This window comes from Brachyhypopomus gauderio, chromosome 21 (genome assembly GCF_052324685.1).
Source record: "Brachyhypopomus gauderio isolate BG-103 chromosome 21, BGAUD_0.2, whole genome shotgun sequence".
Classification (NCBI taxonomy): domain Eukaryota; kingdom Metazoa; phylum Chordata; class Actinopteri; order Gymnotiformes; family Hypopomidae; genus Brachyhypopomus; species Brachyhypopomus gauderio.
The window spans coordinates 7,411,966-7,427,342 of NC_135231.1; the positions used below are offsets into that span (position 1 = coordinate 7,411,966).

General features: G+C 44.8%; 1 protein-coding gene across 4 annotated transcripts in view; it reads right to left on the reverse strand.

Annotated features, from left to right (window-relative positions):
• Positions 1 to 1,106: 1,106 nt before the first annotated feature.
• Positions 1,107 to 15,377, reverse strand: part of scube3 (signal peptide, CUB domain, EGF-like 3) — a 66,166-nt gene continuing 51,895 nt past the window's right edge. For 2 of the 4 annotated variants that reach the window (XM_076983826.1, XM_076983828.1), the window contains 12 exons: positions 15,013 to 15,135; positions 12,272 to 12,370; positions 11,920 to 12,036; positions 11,247 to 11,405; positions 8,587 to 8,790; positions 8,168 to 8,329; positions 7,702 to 7,869; positions 7,174 to 7,335; positions 6,719 to 6,916; positions 5,313 to 5,465; positions 4,792 to 4,871; positions 1,107 to 4,442 (listed from right to left, as the gene is read on the reverse strand). In XM_076983826.1, the coding sequence (XP_076839941.1) occupies positions 4,290 to 4,442; positions 4,792 to 4,871; positions 5,313 to 5,465; positions 6,719 to 6,916; positions 7,174 to 7,335; positions 7,702 to 7,869; positions 8,168 to 8,329; positions 8,587 to 8,790; positions 11,247 to 11,405; positions 11,920 to 12,036; positions 12,272 to 12,370; positions 15,013 to 15,135 (1,778 nt within the window). In that variant the 3' untranslated portion in view covers positions 1,107 to 4,289. The remainder of the gene's footprint in view (positions 4,443 to 4,791; positions 4,872 to 5,312; positions 5,466 to 6,718; positions 6,917 to 7,173; positions 7,336 to 7,701; positions 7,870 to 8,167; positions 8,330 to 8,586; positions 8,791 to 11,246; positions 11,406 to 11,919; positions 12,037 to 12,271; positions 12,371 to 15,012; positions 15,136 to 15,377) is intronic. The other 2 variants (XM_076983827.1, XM_076983829.1) reach the window with 1 other exon arrangement.

A 15,377-nucleotide genomic window follows, 5' to 3' on the forward strand; every position in this document is an offset into this window, starting at 1 on the left:
TATTTTTGTTTTTAAAAAGAAAACTAGCATGTTTGCATTGCATGTATCCAGTATTGTAGCATGTATCCAGTATTGCGAATCATATCAAATTGAGACTCATGAGTGTCTCATTACTCCTGTTTATGTTGTTAACCCCACTAAAGATCATATATATATATATATATATATATATATATATATATACACACATACACATAATACATAATTATATTATAATAATATATTAATGTTATATTAAGGCCCCAAATATCAGGACTGCCTTCGTTTTCTACTTATGTACTGCAGGTTACAGACAGCAGAATATTATTTCTGTGGATTACAGTGTGAAATGTATAAACTGCCATATTATTTCAAGTTTAGAGAACAAAAATCAGTCATATATCAGTAATATAATTTTATCCATTGTGTGTGATTTTCATGAGTCTGAAATTTAGTCTTAATTTAAACAACTTTTTCACTTTTCATGATCTGCACTATATTATTTAGATAGTGACACTTCTTGAAAGTCGTTCCTTGTGTTGGTATTTTGAGATAATCCAGAGAGAGAGTGAATGAAAGAAATAATACCTGTTAAAATTTGTTAAAACAGTTTTAAAAATGCATTTTGTTACTTGTCCAAGTAATGAAAAATTAAAGCAACAAAACCTTAACATTATTTTAAACTAGACTAATACTAGTTTAGTAAAACTAAACTGACATTACTCACAAACTAGAGTGAACACGACATGGCTGGATGACAATTAACATCTCCGATTACCAGAAGACTGTGACGGGCTCTACACCTTCATATGCAGTCAATTAACTGAAGGCTTGATTAAAGAGCTTAGTCTTAAGCCTGGATTTAAAGATTGGAAGTGTGTCGGAATCTCATATTAAAGCTGGAAGAGCATAACCGAAGGGTTTTAAAAGAAAAGACTCTGCTAGTCTTGTAATTTTAGAAACTAAAATAAATATATACTCTTGGATTTGAACAATGTTCTATGCAACAATTTTTGAGTTGATTTATAACCCCCCTCTGAAAAATTACACATCTATCCTTTGATCTACCCAGTGAGTCTCACTGCAACTTATCAAAGAAAACAAAGTAATGACCCAACAAGACTAAAGGTTTTTAAGAACACCAATTCCTTTCATTTATAAAGACAATACAAAATCCAGACATTTTTACATGAGCATTAACAATTTTCAAGTGCAAATACCATTACCCACTCAATGAAACATTGTGGCAAAGGCAATGAAATAAAACAAAAAAAAAGGATGAAAAGAAAGAAAAAACCTGTGTTCTGGTTTGCTGAATGGTTTACAGGAATCTGGTAAAACTCTGGCCTCACAGCAGGAAAATTCAGAACCAATAAAATCAAGGATCATAAACAGACACATTCCTACGTGTAACCTCGCCGTTCCGTCTCTGGACACTCAAATGAAGAAGAAAACATCAGCAACTTTGCCACAAAACATTTCATGGCTTTTGGCTATTTCACAAAAGGATCATTATGAAAAAAAGAAAGGACAAATGTTTCTCTAGATCCAGCAGCACTCTAAATAATAGCAGGAAGTTGAACTTAACATTGAAAAGATTTCATACATGACAGCATTGAACATTATATACAGCTCATCCTATCAGAGTGGAGAAAACCATTTTCATGTCCATTTTATATCAAATGAAGACTATTAAGACTATCATATTACATCAAATTAAGGTGGATGTTTATATTAGTCAATTTTGGGGGGATGGCAAATGTATAGTACAAATAAAATGCATATATTTGCTGAGAAACATCTCTTTTTCTACTTTCTTGTTCATATATTCTTGGGTTGTGCTGCACAACAGAGTAATACTGGACACAACGTTGATTGCACAGTGTAGGGGCCTGTGTCTGCAGGGGGCATATAGGACAGTCTTTGGAAGTGAGACGGGGGCAAAATATCAAAATATTTTTAATGTTACAAAAAGTATTTTATATATAAAAAAAGAAATATATTGTCTTTACATACCAGGTTGGACGCTCAAACATATACTTTACATACCAGAACAAGTTCAGAACTTTGAACATCCTCCTTGCGATGGAGGAATTGAGTCAGGATTTTGTTGGGAAGAAATATGTGAGAAATTACCTCTAAATACAATGGTAGGACATTATTTGGAATTGGCCTTAGCGCTCTGACTCAACTCTATGTTTATTTCATATTTACAATATACAAAGCAAAAAAGATTACCATAGACCATTACCATCTGTAATGCTAACAGATGTCAACTGTTGGACAACTTTTTTTGTTTTTTTTTTTTTTTACCCAAAAGTCTCTCAAAAGTATTTCCTTTTTGCCAACAGTAACATAAGGCACACATAATGCTTTTATAATGTGTACAAGAAGGATTTGTAAGTGTAGGGGATCTCAGGCCTGTACCATGTTGGATATCACCATTCTGCATTCATGATGACACACCTGCCTACACAAAAATATTGACTGTGTTTGTGTTAATAATCAAAGTACTTATTCACTGTGAAATTTTTGGGTAATTTGGGTAATGGGTAATTTCACCCAAAAGTCTTTTTATCCCACCAGGTCTTTCTCAGTTACCCATGTAGTGTCATGAGGGTTTTTCCTCCTTTTTAACTATGACAAGCATGAAGCAGTAAGCAACGCTTCTTGCCTAAGTAGAGCAGTGAGAGACGAATATATACAGGTATTTTCTTTCTTTAAAAAAAAGATTTTTGGGTGGAATTTCCCTTCGAGGGCCTTCAAGGGAGGAAATTCTAAAGACTTGAACGTAGTAGAGCAGGTTTAAAGTGACGTTTTTGAAGAAGCAGCAATTGCATGTCCTGCAAAAAACCACATCTGTCTCGCTCCTCCACAGAACCACATGGGTTCACTAACACCACATCTGTCTCACACCTCCACAGAACCAAGTGAGTTCATTAGCACGACATCTGTCTCACTCCTCTAGCGAACCATGTGGGTTCATTAACACTAGATCTTTCTTGTTCCTCCACAGAACCATGTGGGTTCACTAACACCAAATCTATCTCACTGATTCATAGAACCATGCGGGTTCATTGACACCATATCTGTCTCACTCCTCCATTAAACACTAACACCACATCTGTCTCACTCCTCCATTAAACACTAAATCTGTCTCACTCCTCCTCAGAACCACAAAGGCTCAGCAACTCCTTATATATTTTGCTACTCCACTGAACCACATGGATACACTAACTCCACAGAACCATGCAGGTTCATTAACACCATTTCTGTCTAGCTCCTCCACAGAACCACATGGGTTCATTAAAACACTGTTTCTTAATTTCAGCGATATTTCAGTTCATAACTTTTTCCTTTCAAACTCAAAATACTGCACTACGTCTTCTACGGCTCGTTAAATTAACTTGGATATATGGTAATAAACGAATATGCAGCTGACAATAATACAATCTGAACAGACAGAACATAAAATGAACTGTTTTAACAGCATTGCAGTATGGTTACAGAAGCTCTAAGAGCTCAAACGTTACAAGGCTAATATTGCGGAATGTATAAATGACGTAAAATGTTCTTAACCGACAAGGGCATGTTAAGCATATGGAAATATAAAAATTGAAGCTCTTGTACATCTGGACAGCCGGCGGTTTGTGAGTGTGAACATAAAGTAGTTTTTAAAACGCACCTCATGTCTTACTCCATGTCTACCCATTGCCTTCATGGAGTAAGACGTGAGGGGCTTTTGTTGAATAAAAAAACGTTACCTTACTCTTGTCATTTTCACCCTTAACTGGACTTGTTGTTCCACTTACACCAAGTCCCTTTAACACAGTATGAGATATACAAGCCCTGTCACCACCAGAACGTGTCGTATTCCGTGAGACGTCTCACAACAGAGAATGACAGTACACGCTCCAACAAAAATATCCAACAACAACATAGAGGTGAAGAACACAGAGAAGGTTCTCAAATCGCAGAACCCTCAAGTCAAATTTTATGGTTCGTCCCAAAACAACTGCTGTACTCAGCTAATCTGCACACATATACCCTTTCTCTTAGAGGAGAGGACTGAAACTGAACTTAGACAAAAAATGAAATCAAAAAGAGAGGAAAAAGTCAGATATCGGGATGTGTATAACATGCTGTTTGTGAAATCCAATAAAGTTGCAGTTTTGCTAACTGCGGTTGCATTTTCTTTTGTTCGTTTTTGTTGTTGTTTTATGTTATTTTTTTGACTTTTTTTGTTAAACATGTGCTGCACTCCTGCAGACCGAAGCCCGGTGGCGGGGAGGCGGAGAGAGGTTTCACCGCTAGTGGTACGGCCGCAGGAAGGCTGACACCTTGCTGCTGATGAGGCGGATGAAGGAGCGAGGAAGCATCTCGTTGGAGTCCCGTGCCGTGTACTTGTAGTAGTTGTTGGGGTGAGCCAGCACATCGAACAGCGTTTTGATTAGTTTTTTATCCTGAAATGAAATGGGGTTCACAGCAAGTAAGAATTAAGGCTGAGTGAAGTCTGAATCACACTTTCTAATACTTTACTGTGAGTGTACATTGAAGCTGTGAAATTAATAAATAAAAAGGCAGCCTCATTATACAATATATATGATCCCACTAACTGAAACGAGAGTAAATATTTAATGCTTGAACAATAATTTCCACACTGTCTATATACTCAACACAGAGCTAAGCATTCTGGGCTAGGATGAAACCAACACAGACTAAGCTGTAGTGCATGTATAACAGTTCTGAATAATATATTAGAGCTTGTTCTTTTCTTAGACGTCTTTGTGATTGTCCCACAGAAGATCTAACCTTGAGGATTTCTTGATGATTTTCAGAGGCATAGAGTCTCCCATCTCTGACGATGTCTTCCACCAACTGCTCGTAGTCCTCTGAAACAAACAAACAAAACATCCAATTTTAAAGGAACACTACCCCAAACAAAACACTTGTGGAATGTGATAACATTTAATATTGCCACTTTTTTTGGTGAAATGATCACACAAACAAGAAAAGGACAAAAACAAACAATTACAAAGTAGGAAAAATTCTAACTATAAAAATTTATTAATTGTTTTTATGGTTTGGGTTAAAAAACCCAAACATATATACTGTTAAACTTAACTTATACTGTCCAACCTGTGCCAAGAAAGAACACATCAAGTCAATCATTTCATGATAGATATCATGAGACTAGATGTTATAACACTAGATATCATGAGACTAGATGTTATAACACTAGATATCATGAGACTAGTTGTTATAACACTAGATATCATGAGGCTAGATGTTGAGGACACAGCACGTCTGATTTGAGAACTAAAGGGCTGTACCATCGTATGTGACGTAAGGGATCTGGAAGCCTCGGGCACTGTTCACGTCGTTGGATTTGAAATTGATCCAGAGACGTCGAGAGCGTGCGGTGAAGGCGATGGGACGCTCGTACGTCTGACACGTCTCGTACGTGGTTATGGAAGTCACCGACCCTGTGGGCAGTCCAGAGGTGTAGAAGACAGAAAGTCAAGCCACGTCTTTATGCTTTATTTTGTATCACACAGCTGATCACATACAAAGAATTACATCCTACTGGCTTGGATGAAAGAAGAATTTAATGTTTTGAATCTCTAACGAACAAAATAAATGAAAACAATTCTGGATATCGCCATCTTAGATTTTTGTACCAAAAATTTATTTTGGTATCTCTGCTTATGACAGAGAGAATTACAAAAAATGTATGCACTCAAATGTTTACATATCTACAGAAGCTGTTAACTAGTGCCCTACATCACCAACCTCCCTTACCTGTTAACTCAAGACTACATGACATAATCAGCAATGGTGTTTAGATGGTTTTAGCTGGTGTTGTAATCTACACATTTTATTATTTTATTTTCACTGATCACATATTAAAGCCTTAATTAACTAATTATCTCACAGAGGCTTTGATGTCAGTGCAATGGTCTTGAAATTGAGCCATGCTTGTGCAATGGTCTTGAAATTGAGCCATGCTTGTGTTTATTATCAATTTGAATTCTGTAGCACAAATACAAGAACTCGCAACAAGAAGAATATCAGCACAAACTAGAAAACAAGATTAGACCTATTTTAGCCTATTTTAGTATTTGGGGCAGTCATGGCCTGGTGGTAGGGAACTGGTCTTGTGACCGGAGGGTCATGGGCTCGATTCCCAGACCTGAGGCCATGACTCAGGTGACCTTGAGCAAGGCACCTAACCCCAACTGCTCCCCGGGGCGCCGGGCTAGGGCTGCCCACCGCTCTGGGCACGTGTAATCCACAGCCCCCTAGTAATCACTAATGTGTGTGTGTGTGTTCTATCTGCACAGATGGGTTAAAAGCGGAGGACAAATTTTGATTGCGGTGTAAAAATCACAATTGACAAAAATATGGCATATTCATTGCACATAATATTGTACTATTTGTCACAAAGTAGCCCCGGACCGCCCCCAAGTCTAGCTCATGTTAATGTCAATAAACCGCAACAAATAAACAAATCTCAATAAACATGTTCACTGTGAACGTCAACGCATTGGTCTCTGTATTCTACCAACCCCTCATCACAAAAAGTAATTGTTATTGTTATTATTATTATTAGTAATAGTACTGTTATTATTATCATTGTTGCTATTTTTATTATTACTATTATTAATACGATCACCATTGTTATTGATGTTATTGTTGTTGTTATTGTCATAGCCTATAGAAAAGACATGACACTCACAGTTCTTCCTCATCACCAGCACATCTCCACAGTCATCCTCAGATGGCAGGAAGATCTCAGGCACCACGATGAGAATTTTGCGCTTGCTTGGGGGGTTGATGGTCCATATGCAGTCCACATTAGCAGGGTAATCTCCTGGGTAGTTTGGAGACTCAATGTACCCAATGAACTCTCCGATTTCACCTCCGCATTCCCTGTCTACACACACACACACACACACACACACACACACAAACACACACACACACACACAAACACACACACACACACACACACACACACACACACACACACACACACACACACACACACACACACACACAAACACACACACACACAAACACACACACACACTGTTTGCATTCAACTCCATTTGATCATATTGCTGGAATCCCCATCAGGACGTCCAGTGTTCCATCATTCACGTCCCCTAGGGGGAGACGGGAGCTCCTTACTCTTGCACTGAGAAACACTGGTGGCGCCGTCAAAGTCGGTGGTGGTGTTCCCAGGACAGGAGATACAGTGGTTCTGCTTGAAATCAGTTTGGTAGGTTCCCACAGGACAGCGGATGCAGCGGTGCACGGAGGTGTTGTAATAATGTCCCGGTGGACACGACACTGTAGCAGGAGAACGCGGAAGAAACACATTTAACAGTGGTGGACCACAAAGATCCTGACTGACCGGCTGATCTGCCAATCAAGAAGGAGATTCTGAAAGAGCTCCACAGGAAGGTATGAAAATGGTACAAAATAGATGCTTTCACATATGAAACCCAGGAAAGGTTTTTTGTAAAGGTCACAGTTTTTGTTATTCATACCAGCAACTTTCTTTCTGTTATTACTATTGAGTGTTAAAGGCAATAACTCTGGGCTCTTCCCTGTCACGTATATCTAAAAATCACTTCCTGTTCTCAGACCTTTCAGCTAATACTGCACTTTTTGTGTGTAAAACCATCCAGTAACCAAAACAATGTTGAGACTCACCTTTGACCTCACAGTCGTGGAAGGAGCTGGCTCCCTCTCTCTTGGTGTCCAGGCCCCCCCCACAGGGGAAGCAGAGGGTCCTGCCCGGTTCCGACTGGTATGTGCCGCGTGGACACACCGTGCACGGCTTGAAGCCGTCACTTGAGTGATAGCCTGGCGGACACTGACCTGAAGTCAGACAGCAGTGCAAGCTCAGACCTAAGCTTCAGCTGAAGCACTGACCTGGAGTCAGACAGCAGTGCAAGTTCCAACCAAAGCTTCAGCTCAAATACCTCAGTTCTTTAATGCATCTTGTGACCATAGCTTATAAATGGATTCTAGTATTTGATTGACACATTTAACAGTGATGTACTACTGCATAATACATATTGTTTATAGTATTATTATTTTTTGTCAAATAGGACTAAAAGAAAATACTCCATGACAGAACACTGCTTAAGATTATCTGCTAGTTGGCCACAGTTACCTGAGCAGGAAGTGATGTTGCGGGCTCCCGGTGGGCCGTGACGATCTCCTCCAGGGCAAAGGTCACAGGCCAGCTGACCCTCCCGCTCCTGGAAGGTCCCAGCAGGGCACTGGACACAGCGCTCCATCTCACCGTGATAGAATGAACCAGGCAAACATCTGACTAGGAGAGCAGTCAGTAGGGGGAGACGGTGAGGAGCCGAGCAGTAGAGGCTTTAATTGACCTACTGTGTAATCTTGAAAGTATGAGTAGAAAATCCATTATTGTATGGCTAGCTCATATTTAACACAACTTTATCCCTTCTCCACTGTACATGCTCACATTGGCCTGTATTGGTGTTACCACGTTGCCTGGATGTAAAAGTGAATGCAGTAGCCCCGTCCCCAGCCCAAGCAGGTCCACCCACCCCACCAGCCTACCACAGCGCCCGCTGTCCCGCTCCCGCCCGGGGCCACAGTTCTCCAGGCGCTCCGTGGTGTGAGGCACTTTCTGGGCCACCTCGTACTCCATGCCCTGCATGCGGATGAGGAAGCGCTCCTGGTTGATGGACTTCTTCAGCGCCTTGATGGAGGAATTCATCTTGTCCTCGATCTGTTTCCGGAGGCAGGCGATGTCACAGCTCCCTTTATCAGTACAGGCAGGGCAGAGGGGGAACAGGAGGCACTGTTCAGAGACCCCACACACAGCCCTGCACACGGTAGCTCCGCCCACACACAGCCCTGCACACGGTAGCTCCGCCCACACACAGCCCTGCACACGGTAGCTCCGCCCACACACAGCCCTGCACACGGTAGCTCCGCCCACACACAGCCCTGCACACGGGGGCTCCGCCCACACACAGCCCTGCACACGGTAGCTCCGCCCACACACAGCCCTGCACACTGGAGCTCCGCCCACACACAGCCCTGCACACTGGAGCTCCGCCCACACACAGCCCTGCACACTGGAGCTCCGCCCACACACAGCCCTGAGCACGGGGGCTCCGCCCACACACAGCCCTGCACACGGTAGCTGTGCCCACACACAGCCCTGCACACGGTAGCTCCGCCCACACACAGCCCTGCACACGGTAGCTCCGCCCACACACAGCCCTGCACACGGTAGCTCCGCCCACACACAGCCCTGCACACGGTAGCTCCGCCCACACACAGCCCTGCACACGGTAGCTCCGCCCACACACAGCCCTGCACACGGTAGCTCCGCCCACACACAGCCCTGCACACGGTAGCTCCGCCCACACACAGCCCTGCACACGGTAGCTCCGCCCACACACAGCCCTGCACACGGGGGCTCCGCCCACACACAGCCCTGCACACGGTAGCTCCGCCCACACACAGCCCTGCACACTGGAGCTCCGCCCACACACAGCCCTGCACACTGGAGCTCCGCCCACACACAGCCCTGCACACTGGAGCTCCGCCCACACACAGCCCTGAGCACGGGGGCTCCGCCCACACACAGCCCTGCACACGGTAGCTGTGCCCACACACAGCCCTGCACACGGTAGCTCCGCCCACACACAGCCCTGCACACGGTAGCTCCGCCCACACACAGCCCTGAGCACGGGGGCTCCGCCCACACACAGCCCTGCACACGGTAGCTCCGCCCACACACAGCCCTGCACACGGGAGCTCCGCCCACACACAGCCCTGCACACGGAGGCTCCGCCCACACACAGCCCTGCACACGGTAGCTCCGCCCACACACAGCCCTGAGCACGGGGGCTCCGCCCACACACAGCCCTGCACACGGTAGCTCCGCCCACACACAGCCCTGCACACGGGAGCTCCGCCCACACACAGCCCTGCACAAGGAGGCTCCGCCCACACACAGCCCTGCACACGGGAGCTCCGCCCACACACAGCCCTGCACACGGTAGCTCCGCCCACACACAGCCCTGCACACGGAGGCTCCGCCCACACACAGCCCTGCACACGGAGGCTCCGCCCACACACAGCCCTGCACACGGTAGCTCCGCCCACACACAGCCCTGCACACGGTAGCCCCGCCCACACACAGCCCTGAGCACGGGGGCTCCGCCCACACACAGCCCTGCACACGGTAGCTCTGCCCACACACAGCCCTGAGCACAGGGGCTGCGCCCACACACAGCCCTGCACACGGGGGCTCCGCCCACACACAGCCCTGCACACGGGAGCTCCGCCTACACACAGCCCTGCACACGGGAGCTCCGCCTACACACAGCCCTGCACACAGAGGCTCCGCCCACACACAGCCCTGCACACGGGAGCTCCGCCTACACACAGCCCTGCACATGGGAACTCCGCCCACACACAGCCCTGCACACGAGAGCTCCACCCACACACAGCCCTGCACACTGGAGCTCCGCCCCCACACACAGCCCTGCACACGGGAGCTCCGCCTACACACAGCCCTGCACACGGAGGCTCCGCCCACACACAGCCCTGCACACGGGAGCTCCGCCTACACACAGCCCTGCACAAGGGAACTCCGCCCACACACAGCCCTGCACACGAGAGCTCCGCCCACACACAGCCGTGCACACGGGAGCTCAGCCCACACACAGCCCTGCACACGGGAGCTCCGCCCACACACAGCCCTGAGCACGGGGGCTCCGCCCACACACAGCCCTGAGCACGGGGGCTCCGCCCACACACAGCCCTGCACACGGTAGCTCCGCCCACACACAGCCCTGCACACGGTAGCTCCGCCCACACACAGCCCTGAGCACGGGGGCTCCGCCCACACACAGCCCTGCACACGGTAGCTCTGCCCACACACAGCCCTGAGCACGGGAGCTCCGCCCACACACAGCCCTGCACACGGGGGCTCCGCCCACACACAGCCCTGCACACGGGAGCTCCGCCCACACACAGCCCTGAGCACGGGGACTCCGCCCACACACAGCCCTGCACACGGAGGCTCCGCCCACACACAGCCCTGCACACGGGAACATGGAAGTTCCCGGCACACAGAGTTCTAAAAGGTGCTGCAACTTCTAATCCCTCACCCTGCACTGGTACATTCCAACTTTACTCAAGCAGAGTTAAAATGCTAATATCCTGTGTGGAGTTGACATATAATCTTGTGTGCTTACCGGTGGTGTCGCCCGGTTTGATCTGCGCCTCCAGCTCCAGAGTGATGCGAGTGATCTCTTTATTCGACGGATTGCGCGTCCGCCGCCCTCGAGGCTTCTTGGACGAGCTGCACTTCAGGTTAACGAAGGTGACCTGGCAGTTATTGCAGAGCTGCCCCCCTGTAGCCCACACAGTGCATCAGTGTCCATACTGAAACATCTCAGTACATCTCAGGACTTAGTCACTCCAGGACAGAGCTGCATCCAGCAACAAAGCTCGTTAGTTACTGAATAATCTTTCATAGAATTTCATACAGTTTCCAAAACTGCAGAAAGGACACAATAACTCTTTTCTTTTAACTCTCATTATGTGATCTAGACAAAATGTCATGTTGATTTCTGCGTGTCCTGCATGCGCACTATAACTACATTATGATTTATGAGAAATAAATAAAAAGCTGTCAGGCTGACCCTGTCATTCTGAACAAGACTACAATTTATTGTTCATACGAGTTCTGTGGGACTTATAAATAACAGTATTTCAGAGGCCTGCACTGTGGTGTGAACATCCAACATTATATTGTGCAACCCAGAGCATAATGAACAGATGAATTCTGTTGTAATGTGCCCTTATATATTGTGCTCTTAGTTCAGTTTCTCACTGAGTTCCTGTGTAGGACTTAGTGTCTCCTACCTGGCCCAATCTGACGTCCACCGTCTTCTGCTCGTCCCCTGAGTTTGGGGTGCAGGTGACACTTGGCGTTCTTGATTCGAACAGATGCCGTCTGCTTCACTGGATGAGCAAGAGTCTCTACACACAAACAAAAGAAGCACTGCCTAACACAACCAATCGCATTAATTAAACTCACTACATCATGCCATCACAACCAATCACGTTAATCAAACTTATTACATCACACAGTCACATCTCACCAGGGGAACTCCCAGGTGAACGCAACTGGCCCTTTACAGTTACCTCCCTGAGTATGGACTATATCAGAGGGACAGGTGGGGAGTGTGTTAAGCCTGTCTCTCTCGGACGGTACCTATGCAGCTCTGACTGGAGCTGGTGTTGGCTCGGCTGGAGCTTTTGCCTCTGGCAGGGACGGGAACACCGCAGCTGACCGAGTAACTGCTGTCCGACTCTGCAGAACAGGCCAGAGTAGAAACACATCATTTAAAAATCGACAGCAAACAAATTCAAATGATGCAAGTGCTGACAAAACTGACAATCATGTAAGTCACATCTGAGTTATACATAAAAGGATATCATTTATCATTTCATGTAGGGATAGTCCAAGCAACTGAAAACCTCTCTGTAAGAGAGGGATTTAAAAATTCATGTTGACAATCTGAAGGACAGTTATGCCAAGGAGATCTGTGCCATACTAGACTCATTTGGGCTCTCTCAGCATGTGGCTGGGAGTACACACTGTCATGGTCACACTCTGGATCTGGTTATTTCAAAAAATCTCAACATATCAGCCTCTATTAAGAAAGTAGCTTTATCAGATCATTACTGTGTGTTCTTTGATTCATGAGCCTCAACAGAACAGAACAGGGCCGGCATTTCAATTCAAGAAGAGGTTCATCAATGACAGAACAGCTACACTTCTCACAGTCAACATGATCATCTGGGTCTGTTGATCATTTGTGGAACAATTTAAACTAAAAATATTAGTGTTATGGATGAAATTGCTGCACTTAAAGTTAAAGCTATTTCAGGTAAACAGAGAGCACCAAACTACTACTGCTACTGCAGTTCAAACCCAAAAGAGAGAATGCAGGAAGGCTGAACGCAGATGGTGTAAGTCAAAACTTCAGATTCACAAAGAAATATACAAAGATATGCTGCATGCTTACTACATAATCATATGTAAAGCAAGACAAACCTTTTACTCCAACATTATCAATAATAACATTAACAATAGCAAATTACTCTTCTCAATGGTTGACAAATTAACAAATATGCACACACAATAGCAGATGACTTACTTCAGATAGTAAACACGTATCCGGTGTTTTTCCTAATGCACTAAAACTGCCTTGGTGAAACCTCACAGTACTGAAAATGCTCTTATTAAGGTAATTAATGACATTCATCTGAACACAGATTCAGGGAAGCTGTCTGTTCCAATACTGCTTAACCTTGATGCAGCCTTTGATACTGTAGACCACAACATTCTTGTAGACTAGAGAAGTGGGTTGGTCTCTCAGAAACCGTCCTAAAATGGTTCATCTCTTACCTGCAAGGCAGGAATTATTTTCTTGAAATTGATTAAGATTTCTGAAAGAGTGCCAGTGACTTGTGGTGTTCCACAAGGTTCAATTCTTGGGCCACTCCTATTAAATTTATACATGCTTCCACTTGGACAGATCATACTAGACTCTGGGCTGTCGTACCATAGTTATGCAGACAACACTCAGATCTACTTAGCACTTTGACCAGACAGCTACAGTCCCTGTAACTCTCTCTGCAAGTGCCTTGAGCACATCACAAACTGGATGGGTCAAAACTTTCTACAGTTGAATAAAACACCACAACACATGATAGACTTCAAGGTGTTATTACTGCTCCATAAATCACTAAATGGTGTAGGACCGGTGCATCTATCGGATATGCTGCAGAGCCATGAGCCGGGCAGAAATCTTAGGTCACTAGGAACTAATCAGTTAGTCCTGCCAAAGGTAAGAACTAAGCAAGGAGAGGCAGCGTTTAGCTAAATGCTGTTTCTAACTGGAACCAGCTGTCAGGAGATACTAGAAGGATTCCAACGTTAGATGTTTTTAAATCCAAGATGAAAACTTACTTATTTGAACTGGCCTTTGGCTAGTATAGGTACCATAATTGTAGCCTGTTTTATTTAATTTATTTATGCTTATTTTCTTATTTTAATTTCTCACAATTTCCCGTTTTATTGATCTTTTATTATTATCTTCTTTATTTCTTAATACCTGTTACGGTGACAGTCCCGGACCCTTCCCTGTGGGCGTGCCGTTACATTGTCTGCGTGTTGTTATGTCCATGTATGTACTTCCGTGGGTGTGGGTTGTCCGTGAGCGTGTTCGTAGTCTCACCTGTGCCTTGTCTCGAAATCACGAGGGTCTGTGTTAATCACCTATTTAATGTGCGGTCGCGCAGTGTCTTGTGCTCGTCTTTGTCTAAAGTTTCGTGCCTGTGCGAGAGTTGTGTTTTGTGCTTGCCCTCCGCATGGAGCTTCAACGTGTTTTCTGTTTTCATTAAATGTTCTCTGTTGCACCGATCTACGCTCGTCGTGCCTCCTCCTTCGTGTGTAACAATACCTTTATTTTAATTTAAAATAATTTTTTAACTCATTATTTAATTATTTTAATTTCTATTTTCACTCTTAAAATTTTATTTTTTTGTATTATACTTTGTGGGCAACACCTTCTCAAGGTGACAGACCTCAGGTCATAATAAGCTTCTTCTTTTCTTGTGTTAAGCACTTTGAATTGCCAGTGTGTATGAAAGGTGCTGTATAAATAAAGTTGCTTTGCCATAGGGGGCCCTGGGGAGGGGGCCCCCTCTTTAATCTCTAATCCAGGCCCCCTCTCTAATCTCTAATCCAGGGACCCCAGCAGTGCATGGCATGCATGTCCGTCCCTTACACCAGTGACCCCCTGGTCATACATAAACAGCTGCACAAACACCAATTCCTTCTGCTCTTTGAGATGGCCTGTGTCATTTGAGGTAGCACACCTGTACCTGCGAGGTTGCACACCTGTACCTGCGAGATAGCACACCTGTACCTGTGAGGTAGCACACCTGTACCTGCGAGGTAGTGGGCCTTTGAGGCACAGGTGAGGGAGCAGCTCTCCTTCTTGCCTGTCTTGCTGCAGGACAGCGTCGCTCTGGGGGCCACCGTGCTGGACGAGCACTTCACGACCTCTGCGAGGAACACAAGCATCTTCAGTGCATCCACCAGTGCTAACTATGTGCAATTTGGAGATTAGGTTTAATAATTACAGACTATTATTATTATTATTATTCTATAAAGAAAAAATCTAATAAACAATTAATAAAACACATATATTAACAATAATAAATTTCATAAACAATAATAATAAACCATAATAATATACAATTCAAAAAGTACAAAAACTGACACCACTTTCACTATCCTCAAATCC